General features: G+C 43.2%; 1 protein-coding gene across 1 annotated transcript; it reads left to right on the top strand.

Annotated features, from left to right (window-relative positions):
- The first annotated feature begins 287 nt into the window (after positions 1-287).
- Positions 288-5,159, top strand: LOC107104779 (protein NLRC3-like). The gene is made up of 2 exons (XM_015404866.1): positions 288-399; positions 3,361-5,159. The coding sequence occupies exons 1-2, from the start codon at positions 288-290 to the stop codon at positions 5,157-5,159; spliced, it is 1,911 nt and encodes a 636-aa protein (XP_015260352.1).
- Positions 5,160-18,921: the final 13,762 nt, after the last annotated feature.

Genomic DNA, 18,921 nt, shown 5'->3' with positions numbered 1-18,921 from the left:
GCAGAAGAGCAAATAAGCTAGGTTTATTGGGCATCCAGTAGTTCAGCCAAAATGCTTGGCAGCATATTCAAAATACAAGCCCGACAAAGAAAGACTGACAAAGCATGTAAGGAATGTGTTTCTGTGTGTGTATGTTTGCAGGGGTTCTAGGCCCTGCCACTCCAGCTGTTCCTCAAAGATGAGAGGATTTTCAGCACAGGGCTGGGTTTCATGCGATATTCAAAACAATAACAAAGTTCACGTTTTTATCTGTTTTCATGGATTTTTTTTTTCTCTTTTGTAGATGGATGGAGTCATTCCTGCCTGCTCCATTAGAACCCTCTTCTTGCCCTCAGTGTGGAGGAAGATGCAAATCCAGAGTTGGACCTTTCGCTGCCCATCAGTGCAGCTATGCAGCAGGTAAGACTGAACACCTCCAAGCAGAGCTTCCTTCAATTCTATCTTGAAACATTTTCACATCTTTGGATGTGAAAATTGGAATTTTATAAGTCTATGATTGCTTGTTTTTACTAAGGTTCTTTTTTTCTCAGCTGGATTAAATATAATATATGTGTCCAGCCCAACTACAGCTTGGCTATAGAGTAGTTTTCATATTATTGCACAGTGAGAGAGAAGAATATTCTACATGAGTGACAATAGGCAATGTTTTGCATCAGATGTCGGAGGAGGGAGGTGCTGACCTTTGTGCCTCTTGCTATCACCTCCTCCTTCCCTCCAGTGAGGAGTTGTACAGCTTGATGGCTTGATGAGCAAAGGTGTTCAGCAGTCAGTTGGTCCTGCATTTGGGAATAAGCAATCTCTGACTAATCAGGCTCCTCTGAGTGTTCAAGACAGTCTTCAGAGTGTGGCTGGCATTGTCAATAATGTCTAGCAAGTTTGTTAAGTTTCCTTGTCTCTGCCACCCTCCCCAGAGGGTCCAGCTTCGAGCCAATCACAGAGCTGGCTGGCCTCACGATTTTGTCAAGTCTAGAGGTGTCCTTCATGGAGGTGCTGCTCCCCCAGCACACCACTGTATAAAAGAGGACCCTGGCAGCCACAGACTGGTGAAACATCTCCAACAGCTTGTTGCAAATGTTGAAGGACCTCAGTCTCCTTAGGAAGTCCATCCTGCTCTGTGTCTTCCTGTGCAGGTGGTTGATGTGTGTTGACCGGTCCAGTTTATTATCGAGCCACACACCAAGGTATTTGTATGAATCCACAGCATCCACCTCAGCCCCCTCCAATAGTACCAGCTTAGTCTTTGGTCTGTTCCACCTAAAGTCTAAGACCAGCTCCCTAGTCTTGGAAATGTTGAGTTCCAAGTGGTTCGAGTGGCAGCAGGTGGCCCCTAGTCCCCCAGCAGATTCTTGTCCTCCTCCTCTCTGTTTTCACTGATATACCCACCATGGTTGTGTCATCTGCATACTTCTGGATGGGAAACAGCCTCGGGTTGTAACAGAAGTCAGAGGTGTTTAAGGTGAAGAGGACAGGGGGCCCTGGGGGGCTTCACTGCTGTTGACCACAGTTTTAGAGATGGTGTCTTTCTTCCTGACATACTGTTGCCTGTCTGTGAGGTAGCTGGAGATCCAGGCCCCGAGGCAGGGGTCCACCACCTCGCTATTAAGTCAGTCTCTGAGCAGTGAGGCTTGGGTGGTTCTGGATGCACTGAAGAGGTCCTGGAAGAGAATCCTTGCTGCTTCCCTTCTCCAGGTGGGAGTGGACACGGTATAGTAGGTAGAGGATGGTGTCCTCTACTCCTACACCGGGCTGATATGCAGACTGCAGGCGGTCCAGGGTGTGGTGTGCTTGAGGTCTGAGAATATTGAGGAAGATCCTTTCCATTGTCTTCATCAGGTGTGAAGTGTTTGCCACAGGTCGGAAATCCTTCAGCTCACTGGGCAGGGTCTTTTTAGGAAATACTGTGAGGCAGGATGTCTTCCATAGGGTAGGCACTCTCCCTTGCTGCAGGCTAAGATTGAAGACCCGTTGTAGGAGTTCCCCCAGTAACCCTCTACTCAGCTGTTCTCTGACCTGGTCTGTGGTGATGTGAGGCAGGGAAGGTGTTCAAGTGTTGTTGTTTGTGGTGAGGGGGCAATGGGGATCAAGGTGCTTCAGGAGCAGAGTAAGTTGGCAGTGCTTTGCTGCTAAGGTGGGGGTTAGGATAGGTAGAGGCTGGCGAGGTCAGTGCTGGGGGAAGAGGAGATGAAGATGGGGAGGTGAATTGTGGGGTCAACGTGTGATGGCTGCAGGGGTGTAGGGGTCACAAGTTTGTTAAACCTGTTGAAGAACTTGTTCTGTTCATCTTCCCTCTGCATTGTCCCTTCAACAGCCCTGGTCTTTGTTCTGTGGCCTGTGATGGTTTTCACACCTTCCCATACGGCCCTCATGTTATTCTCCCTCAGATTCTGCTCCACCTTTCTGCTGTGGATCTGTTTGGCTTCCCTCATACAGTGTTTTACCTCCTGCTGTGCTGCCTTCATGGCCTCCTTGTCTCTGCTACTGAAGTTAGCCTTGTTCCTGTATAGAGCAGCTTAGACTTTTAACAATACCCAAGTCTTGTTGCAGTAGTAGCCATTCAAAATTTCCTCACTTTCCTTGATGGGTTCTTTGCTGGTCCTTGGCTAGTCCCCTATCAATTCCTTTTAAACATCTAAAATATTCTTTGTGTTATGATTTGTGAACGTTAAGATCTACAAATCTTAACGTTCAGTTAAGATTTTGACATGGAGTCTTTCTTGATTTTCCCGGCCCTTTACAGACAGCACTTCTTGTAGATGTCCTTGATCACAGGGCAGACCTGGGAGATGAATTGGGGTCCTCTGTCTGAGACAATTTCTGTTAGGATTTCATGAAGGCGGAAGACGCAATAAAAGAGGAGCTTAGTTGTTTCTAATGCTGAGCGGAGTTTGGAGAGAGCAACTAGATGACACACCTTAAAAAAATGATCAATGATGCTGATAATAAAATCTTTATGTTTGGATGTGGGAAGATCAGTAACAGAGTCAAGGGAGATGTGGGACCAGAGCTGACTAGGGATGGACAACAGTTGCAGGAGACCAGAGGGTGGACGATGGGACGTCTTGTTTCTAGCACAGGTTGAGCCAGCTTTCTATTCTTAAAGTTTTATCTTTTTCAAAGGGGCTGCATTGTTTATAGCAGTACATGTAGAATTAGTTGATGCCACAGAACAGAGGTAGAACAATGCTGTCATGCGATTGAAAAACGTTCTGTTTCTGAGAAAAGGCTGAATTGTTTAGCATCACTTGTTTAAAAAAAAAGTCCTTCAAATGATGAAACCTCCTAATGCTCTAGATGGTTTGGGTCCAACTTCATCAATAAATCATGTGTTTTCCTTGAGATGTATTTTCTTCTGTATTTCAGCAGATGTTGGTCTGATGGAGATTCTACAGGAACATAAGAGCAGCCTGAGGAGAAGATGTGAAAATGTGACTGAAGGCAGCAATGAAACAGGAAGTCAAACCCTCCTCAACAAGATCTACACTGATCTCTACATTACTGAGGAACAGGGTGAAATGTTTAATACCCAGCATGAGGTGAGGTGGATGCAGAGAGCTTCCAAGATCCAGAACCTCCATGATACTCCCATCAGGTGCCATGACATCTTTAAAGCCTCACCTGACCATCATGGGCCAATCAGAGTGGTTCTGACCTACGGCGTCGCTGGTGCTGGGAAAACCTTCTCAGTGCAGAAGTTCACTCTGGACTGGGCAGAGGGCTTGGAGAACCAAGATGTCAGTGTGGTGGTTCTGCTTTCCTTCAGGGAGCTGAACCTGATCAGAGATCAGCAGCACAGTCTTCTCACTCTGCTCCATGTTTTCCATCCAACCCTGCAGAAGCTTCCCGTAGAGAAGCTGGCTGTCTGGAAGCTTGTCTTCATCTTTGATGGTCTGGATGAAAGCAGACTTTCTCTGGACTTCAACAGCAGTCTGATTGTTTCTGACGTCACACAGAAGTCATCAGTGGATGTGCTTCTGATGAACCTCATCAAGGGGAACCTGCTTCCCTCAGCTCTCATCTGGATAACGTCCCGACCTGCAGCGGTCAATCAAATTCCCTTTTCCTGTGTTGCCAGAGTAACAGAAGTACAAGGCTTCACTGACACCCAGAAGGAGGAGTACTTCAGGAGGAGATTCAATAATGAAGAGGAGAAGGCCAGCAGGATCATCTTCCATATCAAGACCTGCAGAAGCCTCAATGTCCTATGTAAAATCCCTGTCTTCTGCTGGATCACTGCTGCGGTTCTGGAGAAGCTGCTGACCACAGATCAGAGAGGAGAGCTGCCCAAGACTGTGACTGACATGTACTCACACTTCCTGCTGGTCCAGACAAGGAGGAAGAAGAACAAGTACCATGAAGGGTATGGTAGAAGCCTGCAGGAACTGATGGAGGCTGACAAGAAAGTTCTCCTAAAGCTGGGGAAGCTGGCGTTTGAACAACTGATAGAAAAAAACATTATGTTCTACCAAGAGGACCTCGAGCAGTGTGGTCTGGATGTCAAAGAGGCTTTGGTGTACTCAGGAGTTTGTACAGAGATCTTCAAAAGAGAGAACATGATCTTCCAGAAACCGGTTTACAGCTTTGTCCATCTGAGCATCCAGGAGTTTCTGGCTGCAGTTTACATGCTCCACTGTTTCAGCAGCAGGAACACAGAGGTACTGGGGAGCTTCCTGGGAGAAGGCTGCAGTAAAATATCTCTGGACGAGTTACTTATGATAGCTATGAAGCAAAGCCTTATATTAGGAAATAACCACCTGGAACTGTTTGTTCGCTTCCTTCATGGCCTCTCTGTGAAGTCTAACCAGAGACTTTTAGGAGGCCTGCTGGGTCAAATGGAGAACAATCCAGAATCAATTAAAAACATAATCAAGAATCTAAAGGAGATTAAGGGTGATGGGATCTGTCCAGATGCAGCCATTAACATCTTCCTCTGCCTGATAGAAATGAATGATCTCTCAGTTTATGGGGAGATTCAAGAGTTCTTGAAATCAGAAAACAGATCAAAGCAGAAGCTCTCAGAGATCCAGTGCACAGCTCTGGCCTACATGCTGCAGATGTCAGAAGAGGTTCTGGATGAGTTGGACCTGGAGAAGTACAACACAACAGATAATGGACATTATAGACTGTTGCCAGCTGTGTTCAACTGTAGAAAAGCTCGGTGAGTCCAAAGGCTTTATTTATAAGATGTGCCTGTGAACAAGGCAAGGGAAGTTTTTTTTAAATATGTATATATATATATATATATATATATATATATATATATATATATATATATATATATATATATATATATATATATATATAGCACCATTCAGTAGAGAGACAATACAGTTCCTTACACAAATCAAAAAATAAGATAGAAGGGGAAAAGTAGAAGAAAATCAAGTAAAGATAAAAGCAGGTAGTAAGACCAATCAAACAGTTGGATCACAACTTTAAACTAGTAATACCTAGGTTTACAGTTTAACTTTAACAGCAAAAGGCAGCTCTAAACAAACAGGTTTTTAACTCTGACTTAACACTAGAAATGCCCGATTAGTACTGTGGTTGGAGAACCTTCTACCCCCTTCAGTTTTGGTTTTAGTTAAAGTCTCTCTCTTTGAATGTGTTTTACCTGAGAGCAGGGGGAATAAAAAATCATATTTGTAAATAAATATATCTAGGTCTATGTCATCAGTGTCACCAACACTGCAATGATTTCAGCAGAGCCAACAGCGCAGCGATCAGACGATAACTGATCTGTACAATGAAAATAGCCGCATGAGCTGGAACGCTGTAGAGAGGGAAAGCAAGAATATTTATACAATATTGAGCATCTGGCTTATTTTTTGGGGGAGAAATATAACTTAAGCAATCTCTCCTCTCTCTCTCCTTCACTGCAGTCGAGAAAGCTTCGTGAGACTGCAGTAAAGTTGGCAATATAGTGTAAGGCAGTTTAAGCTTTTATGAGCATAAAATACTGTTTTATATTTTGTTTTGATTTCTCTGAGCCTAGTGTTGAGTCAATAAATGCAACGCAATCATTTAGATAACCTTATATCATTGCAAGAGTTATCATTGTTATGATTTGAAGTTGTAAGGCACTCAAGGCTTGCTGTATGGACACTGCTAAAATGCTGTCTGTGCCAGAGCTAGAGGCCATAACAACGCAGGTATCAACCATCAGCTGTGTCTGTAACTAACCTGTTGTCGGAGAAAGTAAAGTTCAGCTACAGAAGATTCCTTGTCGTGTGCTTCATCAGAACATCCACTCACCTCCATGCCACCGGAAGCTAAAACACGACAACTGGTGTCAGAAGTGGGATCCTCTTAAAACTACTGTGTTAATCAAATAAGATAAAAACGTCATCCTGAGCTAATAAGCTAAGTAATGATTAAGTTTTCAGGTGGATTTTCTCACTTAAAAACATATTTAAACTACTTTATTGCCACTGATCACAGCAAATATAGCTGCAAGGTGTATTTAATACAAAGTATTAATCAAACCTGGGAGCTGGCCGTGAGACAGACACATCGCTGATGACAGAGCGCTATGATCACTCCTCCTAAACAGTTTATTGACGTATAAATTAACTTAAAATCCTGAAACCTGCCGAAAGAATATGTTCGCTTTTATTAGCCTGGTGCCTGCAGTTTAGATTATTTAGATGAAAAACATCTACCAGCTGCTGCGGTGAACCTGGAGGCGACCCGGCCAGAGGCTGCTGTAAAAGGGATTCCTATTGTCGGCGTACCGCTGGTATGTGGGGGTCTGAGCACCTCCGACAGAAATAGTATTAGAAGGCAGGATGATAATCTGGATGAACTGACTGCAATGATTAAGTTTTCAGGTGGATTTTCTCACTTAAAAACATATTTAAACTACTTTATTGCCACTGATCACAGCAAATATAGCTGCAAGGTGTATTTTTCGCAAAGTATTATTCAAACCTGGGTGCCGGCCGTGAGACAGACACCGCTGATGACACAGGGCTGTGATCACTCCTCTGAAACAGTTTGACGCAAAAATTTATTTAAAATCCTGAAACCTGCCGACAGAATATGTTCGCTTTTATTATCCTGGTGCCTGCAGTTTAGATTATTTAGATGAAAAACATCTACCAGCTGCTGCGGTGAACCTGGAGGCGACCCGGCCAGAGGCTGCTGTAAAAGGGATTCCTATTGTCGGCGTACTGCTGGTATGTGGGGGTCTGAGCACCTCCGACAGAAATAGTATTAGAAGGCAGGATGATAATCTGGATGAACTGACTGCAATGATTAAGTTTTCAGGTGGATTTTCTCACTTAAAAACATATTTAAACTACTTTATTGCCACTGATCACAGCAAATATAGCTGCAAGATTTAGATTATTTAGATGAAAAACACCTGCCAGTCGCCGTGGTGAACCCGGAGGAGACCCGCCCAGAGGCTGCTGTTGAATTAAGTTTTCAGGTAGAAAAATAGAGCGGGAGCAAAACTGAGTATAATTGTGCTTTATTCATGTATTTATTACAAAGTATTAATCGAACCCATCAAAGTCATCATCCTCTGTTTCTGAATTAAACAGATGCACTAAATCAGACATGCCAATTTCCCCTTCTTCGCTGTCAGAGTAACTTTCCGTGCCGGGCGGCTCCTCGGAAATGATGCTGGCTTTTGCGAAAGCCCGAACAACAGTGCCAGCTGACACGTTAGTCCAAGCATCAACAATCTATTCGCAAATGGTGGCGTAACTTGCCCGGTGCTGCCTTCTACTTTTCGTGAAACTGTGGTCTCCATATGTCATCCATCGCTCCCACGCCACTCGCAGCTTTACTTTGAACGACCGGTTCACACCGATGTCGAGTGGTTGAAGTTCCTTTGTCCGACCCCCTGGGATAATGGCGAGCACAGCGTTCATTTGTTTCACCTTTTTTTTCACATTGGCTGTGAGATGGGCACGCATGGAGTCACAGATTAACAGCGATGGTGATGCGTGGGAAAAACCACCTGGTCTCCTCACATACACCTCACTCAGCCACGCTTTCATCATCTCCTCATCCATCCAGCCTTTTTCATTTGCCTTAATAACAACTCCAGCTGGAAAAGTCTCTTTAGCCAAAGTCTTTCTTTTAAAAATCACCATAGGCGGCAGTTTCTGTCCATTTTCGTGGCCGCCAAGCACAACAGTAAATGACGCCTTTTCATACCCCGTTGTGTGTATCACTACAGTCCTGGTCCCCTTCTTCTCCACCGTGTGATTGACCAGGATTTCGAAAGTTAACCTCGGCACCTCGTCCATGTTGGTGATGTGGCTTGGCTGGATGCGTTTGTCGGCGATGTGTTTGCTGTAGGAGTAAAAGCTCGCCAGCTTTTCATTATAATCCGCCAGATGTCACTGAGCAACTGTAGTCCTGGTCCGGATGGAAAAATTGCACCGTTTCATAAAACGAAAGCACCACGATGGACCACCTCGAAAATGTTAAATTTTAATTTCTTCCGCTAGCGTTACTGCTTTTAGTCGAACAGTGACCGTCGAAATGCTGGCCCCACTTGTTCTTTGCTGGATGATCCACAGCTTGAGTCTTTCCTCCAACTTGGGCCACCTCACCTTATGTCTGCAGAAACTCAGTGCGTCTTCTTTACCTGTCGGAGTTCGTTTTCCATCTTCTTCTATTTGCTAACCATCGATTCATTTATCTTGAATTCTCTCGCGGCAGCTCGATTTCCAAGTTCGTCTGCATAGCTGATAGCCTTCAGTTTAAAGTGTGCTTCTTAGGCATGTGTCTTAGCCATTTTTAGGGTTGTTAGGACAACAATGTTCTCCATAAAGCACATACCTGTTCTTTTATACACAAGCCACGCCCACACAAACAAAGCGCTACATCAGCCCCTGGGGAGGCAGAAACAGCTCCTAAAGGGTTATAAGCTGTCTTAGAAAATCTAAATCAACAAACAAGTAACCTTCAGATGAAGCTGGCCCCTGTCATTTCACACATTACAGGACAATCGGCTGCACAACAACCCACACCATCACTTATTACTACTAATGGGGGGCGGACATAATCTCACTGCAGACAAGAGAAAGGCATGCAACTGAGCCAAGTGTATCTTTTGATATGACTACTAGACCAAGGGATAATGTGTCTTTTGCAGCTAAACTGGAGGTCATAAATCAAAGCTCTCAAAGCACAGGGCCGTCAAGGTGGACTATTACTTTTGAACCTGATATTAGACGCAGGAGGATCAGAGACTCTGAGCGTGAAGCCCAAAACATACCTGCTTACGATGATGATAGGAGGCAAAATATTTCTACAGCCCATTACCATACATTGCCAGAACCCCACAGGCTAAATTAGCTACATTTGATGGAAATTAAATTAGGATTTGGATTTATTTTTGATGCCGTTTGAATGTCAAGCCAGGAAGTATGGATGGAGTACTGTAGAGCAAGAGGACAGACTACATGAGTGTTTAAGATGAGCTGCAGTGCGGTTCGTCTGCTCATTACCAGAATGCACAAGGGAAGATTATGTTCTGCTGGTGGAGCAACTCCCTCAATGTTTAGGAAAAAAGGACACCTCAACCACCGTAAGGAGGAAGCTAGGAGAACTCAGACAAGGACGGATAACATCAGCAGAGTTTGCAAAGGATGTGAGACGCCTTGTCACACTTGCATATTCAGGAGTAGACCTTCAATTACAGGACTAGCTAGCAACTGATGCTTTCCTCAAAGGCTTACGAAATCAAAAGGTGGCCTATGAAGTAATGAATCATAATCCAAGTTCCCTTGTTGAGGCTCAAAAGTTGGTGGAGGCCCATGAGCATAACTTCAAAGCTACTGTAGGCCACGACACTGATACAGAACAGAGCAAGATGCTCTGTTCTGTATCAGTGTGAAGACACAGATACAGATTCCGGCAGGTCCCAGACCCCCCAGTATGTTACATCTGATCAGTTTACTGCATCAGTGTAATGATCTCAGGAAGTTGGACCCAGAATTCCAGGTGGGACATGCAGTGGGAAAATTCAAAGCGTTTCTTAAAACTAACAGGAGCACGGGGCTGCTCGTCTGCTGCGGGATGGATCTCTGCAGGGATAGGAGAATACAGGTCAGTGACTGGATGTGGGGCTAAATACGACTTAGAGCAAAGTCACTGACCTGATTCAAAGTTCAGTCTGTTCTCGGAGAACACAGCTAATTCCAAACGGGAGGTTTGACCTCAGTTGCGGCGAGCGACGTCCCCAGAGTTCATAGAGAGTGAGTGGAGAGGGTGCCAGCCAACGGCGAGCAGCAACCGAGTCCAGAAGGGAAATCCAAGGCCGAAGTCAGAAGACAGTTCCAGGTTCAGAAGCCGGTAGAATACAGGATCAGATACGACAAACAGAGCAGAAAGGGGCAAGGCAAAACTCGAGATCCTCAGGGCAGAAACTGGTCATAATCAGGAAAACACTAAGATTGCTAGGATATGTCTCACCAAAACACTCGAATAACCTGACACTGATAGGAGGTAAACACACAACCTAAATAGTAGAGAAACCATGTGGAAATAAACGGCGATAATCAGCTGCAGAACCAATTAGACAGCTGAGCAAGGAGCAAAGGAAAAAACCAAACCATCTGCGCCAACATCATGACAATTAGTGGAGCAAGTTAAGACTCTTGTTAACACGGTTGGAAATCCACAGCTGCAGGTTGAAAGTCTCCAGCCTGGCAACACAAGAGCCCAACAGCCAAAAGCAGCCCGGAGCATTGTACCAGAAAGAAAGCAAAGTTACCAACAGTTCTTACTTTGGACCAATTATGGCTGTCTCACCTGGCTCATTCAGTTCAAGTGCCCTGAAGGACAGCTAGCTCGCTGGCGTGAAGAATTGAACCAGTACGACTTCCAAATTGAGCATTGAGCCGGTAAGCAGCACGCTAATGCAGATACCATGTCAAGGCTGCCAAAACAAAATATGGGAAAATGTGACTGTTACCAAGCAGGGGTAAATCTGGCAGATCTGCCATGCAAAGGGTGCAAGTACTGCCAGAGAATTTCGGTGGGAAAATTTTGGAGAGGACGTGGATGATGTTTTGCCACTAGCTGTGCATTGCATAGAGCCTCAAAGCTTTATAAATTGCAATGGTACTCAGTCAGTGGAGGCTCAGCCACCTGCTCCCTTCTCAGAGAGCCCAGAGGTCAACTGGCTAAAGTCGCTTAGCCCTGAACAACTGGCTACACTCCAGAAAGCAGATCCTGTCATTGCCACCCTTCATACATGGAAGGAAATAGGGATGCTCCCCAGCAGAGACGAAGTGATGCTTGAAAGTCTTGCAGTGAGAAAATTCTGGCTTTGTTGGCCCCAAGTTACACTGAGGCAAGGAGTCCTCTATTACTCCTGGGAGAAAATTGTGAACCAGCCCCCAACTTTGCTGTTATTAGTTCCAACAACTATGCAGAAAGAAGTCATACAGTCATGCCATAACCCTCCATACTCTGGTCACTTGGGAGAAGCCAAAACCCTGGAGCGTGCACCAGAGTTTTCATTTGTATGGCATGGGTGGAGATGTTCACCTTTTTGTTAAAATGTGCCCACACTGCAGTGCATGCAAATTTACGGTACCGAAGAAAAGAGGAAAACTGCAAAGTTACCAGGTCGAAGCACCACTAGATCATTTGCACCTTGTTATTCATTGACCATTTCCTGTGTCAAGCTCTGGCAACAAGTATATTCTTGTCATTATTGGCCAGTTCACAAGATGGGTTGAAGCCTTTCCTATTCCTGACCAAGGCCCAGAAACGACTGCAAAGAAACTCGTCTACGACTTCATTGCCAGGTTTGGGGTCCCCCTAGAACTACACACAGATCAATGCCATAATTTTGAAAGTTTACTGTTTCGAAATGTGCGTAGGCTCCTGCAAATAACCAAGACCAGAATTGCACCTTACCATCTGTCCTCTACTGGGCAGGTAGAACGTTTCAATAGGACCATGCTGCAGATGCTTCAATGTTATGTGGACAAGAATCAAAAGAACTGGGATGAACAGTTGCCTCTGCTGACTGCAGCCTACCATAGTTCATGACACATGGTAAGAGGATACACACAGAACAGACTCATGCTAGGAAGGGAGGTCCACCAGCCACATGATATCCAGTGTCATACTGCAAGACTCAAATCTAATTCAATGGAAGTTGTAAATTATATCTATCAACTTGAAGAAAGCTTAAAAGAAGCACAAAGCCTGGCAAGAAGTCATCTTCGCACTGCACAAGAACGAAAGAAAAAGGTGTATGACCTTCGAGCAAACAAGCACTTCTCCAGTATCTGAGATCTAGTGTTCGTCAAAGATGACACAAAAAAGAGACGGCTTAGCCCAGTGTTATGGAGGGGTCCCCTGATGGTTGCAGCACACCGTGGTCCTGTACTGTATGACATCCAAAGTCCCAAGCACAGGACAATAATGCATCATGACAGACTCAAGCCCTATGATAGTGAGGTGATACCAGTTTGGGTTTCACATCAAAGGAGTAAAATACTGCAACAGTGCCAGGAACCAGACCTCCATCTAAATGCAGAGGATGTGTAAGGCAGTTTAAGCTGTTATGAGCATAAAAGACTGTTTTTCTATTTTGTTTTGAGCCTTGTGTTTAGTCAGTAAATGCAACGCGGTCAGCTAGATAACCTTATATCATCGCAAGAGTTTTTGTTGTTATAATTTCAAGTTTTAAGGCACTCAAGGCTCGCTGTATGGACACTGCTTAAACACTGTCTGTGCCACAACAAGAGGCCAAAACAGCGAATGTATCAACCATCAACTGTGTCTGTAACTCACCTGTTGCTGGAGAAAGTTAAGTTCAGTTAAAGAAGATTCCTTGTCGTGTGCTTCATCAGAACATCCACACGCCTCTATGCCACCGGAAGGTAAAACACAACAATATTCACAGATTCGTCTTTTCCGGATTAAAATACTATATAAAAAAATTCTGAGTTGTTTTTCATTTCATATAGTGAGCTTTGCAATATTAATCAGTCTGTTGGTGAATGGACAATATAAATAGGCTCGGCCTTGCCCTGTTGGAAAAGCATGGTTATGACCTGTTCTCAGCTCAGGAACTAGGACCCGTATGATATCTGTTTGTGCAATAGGTTTGCCTAAATAAAAGATTTAGATATGACTTATCAAGATATTTCTGCAAAAGGGTCTGATGTTGCAGGGGAAGGTAATGAAAAGTGTTTAGAGCATGCTCTTGATCTTATGCCAGTTGGTTGATCCATCAATCCAACAGCCGACGTAATGATGCATCAACACGTCAGCAAGAGTAGCGACTCATGTTTTTCTTTTTTTTCCTCTAGTCTGTTTATATTCATTTGCTCCTGGCGTAATTATGACTCCCATGCTGTGTTGGCGCTAAACCTATTCTGCCCTACTACCTCGCTTCCTGGATATATTCTTGCAGCAGTGTGTCGCAGTGAGCTTGACGCAGATGTTTTTGATTTATGCTCAATATTCTAGCGTGGTCTGCGCTATATGCTGTGGGTCAGGGTTTTAATTGGCCTAGGTGGAGTACAACTATTCTACTTCTGTTATTTGCTGTTGTTTATCAAATTATATGCATAACTATATTACAGCTTTCATTGATTTATTTCAAATTTGAAACATTGTTCAGCCTGCAAGGTTAAAAACAAAAATGAACCAATTAATGGAATCGTTTCGTGGTGTATTCTTGAGTAACGAAAATAATCTATTTGTTGGGTCACGAAATTGATACTGAATCGATTCGCCATGATGGGTGTGATTTACACCCCTAGCTGGTCATATCACAGGTTATTTGCATTACAAAAGGGACAGTTAGCAAGGTAGAGTGAAGATACAAACTTGAAGAGGAGAGGGGGGCTTGCAAGAAAACTGGAATTCTCTGGTACTTCTAGTGTTAAAAGAACCCAGGCTTTCAGCTCTTTTCAAGCCTTCTGGGAGTTTGTTCCAGATCATTTGAGCGTTTGAATTAAATCTTCCCCATGTTTGGTTCTAGTTCTGGGTGGAATTAGAAGGTCTGAGTGCTCTGTCAGGTTGATCAACCGATAAACAGATCTGTTATGGATTGAGGTGCTGATCCATTCAGGGATTTCTAGACTAACAGAAGGATTTTAAAGTCTTTCCTCTGACCTACAGGGAGCCAGAGGAAGGACTTTGAAACAGTTTTTCCATAAAAATTCAAAAAATATCCACTGGACTTGGTTTTCAAAGATTTGAAGACGTTTCTCCACCTCTCCAGGAAGCTTTCTCGATTCAAATGTCTGGATCCGCAGTGAGTTTGAGTCTTATATAGACAAAGCCTTGTATCGCTGTGAAACATGCAAATGGTGACCAATGAGCAGTGTTGGGGAGTAACGAATTACATGTAACGACGTTACGTAATTTAATTACAAAAACAGAGTAACTGTAATTCGTTACAGTTACAATGAGAAAATATGCAATTCAGTTACAGTTACTTCCGAAAATATTGAGGATTACAAATTTAGTAAATTTTTTTTTTTAAATATAAAGAAAAACCTTTGCAAAATATGTACAGAGAACCCTCGCTATAACGCGGTTCACTCTTCACGGTCTCGCTGCTTCACGGATTTGCATCATGCGTTGTTAAACTTTATTGTCGAACATAATCAATGGTGGCATGTCGGTTTATAAGGATCTTTGGCCCAGAAGAAAAAAGAGTGACAACAACTACCGATAACTTTGTTCTTCTCTCTAAAACACACCTGCACAGCAGGCTTTAGAAGAAAAAAACGCCACAGAGCAGAATCAGGATGCAGCGGCTCCGTCAAACAGCAGTGAAATACTGTACTGTACACGTCAGTCACTATTTGTCCTGCTGTACTTTGTATATTTTTTCATAATCATTTTTCATTTTCTCCTGTTCCAATCCGTCACGGCGGGGCGGTGCTGATCCCCGCAATATTAACTCTTCAGTTCGTATTGATGATTACAATTATTACTTATTTATTGATAACTATATTATTTTACAGTACAGTACAGTAGTTGTTTGTAAAAAAAAAAAAAAAACAGACAACAGCAACGTTTATACCGTACGTTTATTTGTTTAACAAATGCTTGGGCCTGTAAATAGTTTTTGTCCCTTGATTTCAATGTTGTATGGAGTATTTCATTGTATGATAACTTTTAAAAAAATGAAGTTTTCTACTTCACGGATTTCACCTATCGCGGGTTCTTTTAGGAACGTAACCCCCGCGATAAACGAGGGTTTACTGTAATGATATTTTATTGCTTTGCGCCCTGTATCGCCGTTTCCCGCTACGGCTCCTTGTCTCTATCATATTTGCCACTCTGATGATCCATCCTGTGCTGGTGGAGCCTCCTTGAGGAACAGCAGGTGAGCGGACGGGTCTATTTCAGCTCAAGCATCAGAAATGACAGCCTTCCAGCACTGGAAATTTAAGGAGCATTTCATTTACATCTGTGAAAATGGCTCAAATTTAACCGTGCAGTGCAAGAAGTGTTTGCCGGCTATCAACCTGAACCTGCTAGTGTTAGTCTGCAAACTGCGTAAATGGTAGAGCCTGGGGGAGGAACAGAAAGAGTATGGCCTGATGAGAGGAGTCTGAGAATATCTTCCATGCTTGGTGCTGCTTGCATCTCTTCTTGTGGACATCCTGTGATCGCCTGTCAGCAGTTCCCTCTCAGCTTAGTGCTTTTTTAAGGTTCACATTCAGTTCTCAAAAATTAAATGTTGAACGTGGATCAATACTCATTAAAACCTTAAAGTAATCAAAAGTAATCAAAAGTAATTAGTAATCGAAAAAGTTACACTACAATTACATTTTAAACAAGGTAACTTGTAACTGTAACGGATTACATTTTTAAAGTAACTTACCCAACACTGACAGTGAGTGGGCCATTTGGTTCCATCGTTAGCCTGTAATATCTGAAACCTGTCTATGATTCTGAGGGTCGGTCGTTAAAGGGGGGGATTGCCGTTAAGGGGGGGATTGTCTAACTTTGACTTTGAAACAGGGCTCATGTGGGGAGCATATAGATGTTGAACAGTCGAGGCACCACAATGGAGCCTTGAAAAACTCTGCATGCAATTTTCCTGGTCTCTGATTTAAAGTTCCCTACTGACAGATAGAAGTCCCTGTCCTTCAAGTAGGATAACCAGTCCAGTGCTGTACCAGAAAGGCAGACAAAGTTTTCCAGATGCTCTAACACAATCCAGTGATCAACAGAATAAAACGCTGCACTGAGGTCAACTACTGACAGCTCTCTGGTTTTTCCAGGGTCTGAATTTATACAGATATCATTGAAAACCTTAATCAGGGCAGTCTCTGTACTGTGGCCAGACGTGTCAAGTAACGAGTTACTGTACTTAAGTACACTTTCTAGGTATCTACTGTTTACCCCCATGACTTATTTTTCTTCCTAGTTCTGACTTCTACTCATTACATTTTCACACAAGTATCTGTACTTTCTATTCCTTACATTTTTAAAACATATTGCTGCGCTCTGACTCTGATATTATCATTAAATTCGTAGGAGCAAAACATGCAGAAATGAACGCTTAATTTAAAATGACATATTAAAAAAAATCCCCAACAGCATATGTCCGGTTTCTGATGGAGATGAATATGCTTCCTGGTCTGTTGAAGTACAAATAGTTTGCATCCAAACTTTTAAATAAGTGCTGTTTTTTGAAATATATAAGAATTATGCTCTAATTTCTAGTTACTGAACTGTTGTTACTATATTTTAAATTGACAAACCTTCTCTCCATTCTTTTTCCTGTTTGCTGCATTTGCAATATCTGAGCTTGACCTGGCTGAACCGGAGCGGAGTCTGAACATTTAGAGGATGTTTGACTCAACCTGCTGCTGTGAAGCAGGATTCTCCACCATGAACAGAATCAACAATAAATATGGATCCAGGCTCAAAATGAGCACCTTGATATGTGCTTGAGAATGGCTTAGTCTCCATTCAAACCCAGGTTTAAAGCCTTGCAGGGCAGCCTAAAGCCCACTGCCAACATTAAGACAGAAAAAAGAAAGAAAATAACAAACCATCAGTTCAGGGGTTTGAGAAAATATGGAAATCAGGAAATTGTATATATACCAAACTGAACGATTGTTGTTCTCTACTACAGTTTACTTACAAATTCTTAAACACTGTCAGAGAAGACAGGTATCTCAGCTTGAGGGGTCCAGCGACCAGGAAACCTGGAGTGACTGCACAAAGGAATGAGTGATGTGGTGAGTTCAAGGTTGGTGGGAAAAAAGGCAGATCACTGAAGCTCGGATCTTGCTAGGACTCACTGTTAGAGTTGGTGAAAGGTCTGGGGTTCCTGTTTGTGGAGACCTTGGCTGATAGAAGGGTGAGGTATTGTTGGAGGGCGGACAGGCAGACTCATGGAGAAACAGAGGAGCAGCGGAGCAGACTGTAAACTGGATTTCTTGAAGGCTTTCAGATAAGGTGAGCAGTGTAACTCTCAGCGTCACGAGAGGATTCCTTTCAGGACTAGAAGGACCAGATAAATCCCAGTGGATCTGAGGATTTCCTGCCAAAGATTCACAATTCATCAAAATGTTAGCTGATACTTCCAGGAGATGATAAAATACAGCCACAGGACACCTTCGCGTCAGAGCCTTTAGAGAATCCTTTCAAATTATCTGATCCAACACATCCACCCTGACTTGTGTGTGGTTATAGTAGACCACAGGCTCTGGTTTGGCTTTTAGGCCACTGAGTGTAACAGCAGAGGTGTGGGCAGTGCTTGAACAAAAGTTTTATTATTGTCTGAAGGGTCACTGATTTGTCTGCGTTTTCCTTGGGGTGGGTGATAATCCCCGGACTTGCAGTCAGAGTCTGAGCCACTTCCTATCCAGTCCTCCTCATTGGTCTCTCCCTCTCCGCCCGAATCGCTATCATCAATAATTTGAAGCATTTCTAAAGCCTTTTTTGCTTTTAGAGTTCTTCTGAAAGCCATTTTTGGTATTACCCAAAGAGTTCTAGGTAGAATGATGGTTGCTAGGCAACGGTGCAGAATGTCAATCAACCGCGGGAAGAATTTACAATGCAACTAATAGAGCCGTCAAAATAACAGCTGTGGGAGATCGAGGTCAAATTAACCATTTTTATTTTATAAAAAAAAAACTATGTGAAAATGAAGGAAGTATAGAAATAGAGAAAGTCAATTAATGAGCAACATCAGATTAATTTTAAATATAGTTATTTCCCTTTAAAATCTCAAAACCGTTTAAATGACGGATGTGGGAGTTCTAGTGTTAAGAAGGCATTTAACTGTTGAAACACAACTTTTTTAATAATCTTACTGATCGGGGGGAGGGGGTCTAGAGATGGACTTGTACTTATACTGCAGGATTATATTGGCCAAATTTCTGTTTTTAAACAATGGTTTGATAATTTCTGTTTTTAAGGGTCGGGGGGAAACACCCAACAAGAGGGATTAGTGATTTGAATGAAATCAGTCTTTAACAGGCAAAACCTTCTTTAAAAAACCCTGGGTAAAACATATGGGATAACACAAAATTTCACAGAATAGAATTTAAATATATTGCCATTACAATGTCACAAGTACAAAGCAACTATATTTAGTTTGCATCTATCCAGAACACTCCTTAAAGTTAGTGTCGGGAGGCATTAAGGAGCGTTACAGCTGAAGAAGCTGTTCTGGTACTTGGTGGTTCTAGTCCGTAGGCTTCTGTAATACCTCCCAGAGGCCAGGAGTGAGAAGAGTGAGGTGCAGAGTGTGGGGAGTCAGGTAATTTTTAGAGTCATATTCAGACACTGCTTTGTTTAGATATCGTTGATGGCAGGGAGAGGTGCCCCAGCGATGTGCTGGACAGTTTCCACTACCCTCTGAAATACCTTTCGGTATGAGGTAGAGCAGTTCCCATACCAAACTGTGATACAGTTGGTGAGGATGCTCTCAGTGGTGCAGCGGTAGAGGTT

The sequence above is a fragment of the Cyprinodon variegatus genome, unplaced genomic scaffold, assembly GCF_000732505.1.
Source record: "Cyprinodon variegatus isolate N-32 unplaced genomic scaffold, C_variegatus-1.0 Scaffold1881, whole genome shotgun sequence".
NCBI lineage: Eukaryota > Metazoa > Chordata > Actinopteri > Cyprinodontiformes > Cyprinodontidae > Cyprinodon > Cyprinodon variegatus.
The sequence above is the reverse complement of the archived record's forward strand: the minus strand, read 5'-3'. Positions and strand labels throughout refer to the sequence as shown.

Coding starts and splice junctions, on each gene's coding strand:
- LOC107104779 (XM_015404866.1), top strand. CDS start 288: ATGGAGTCATTCCTGCCTGCTCCATTAGAACCCTCTTCTTGCCCTCAG. Junction 400..3,360: donor TCAGTGCAGCTATGCAGCAG/GTAAGACTGAAC, acceptor TCTGTATTTCAG/CAGATGTTGGTCTGATGGAG.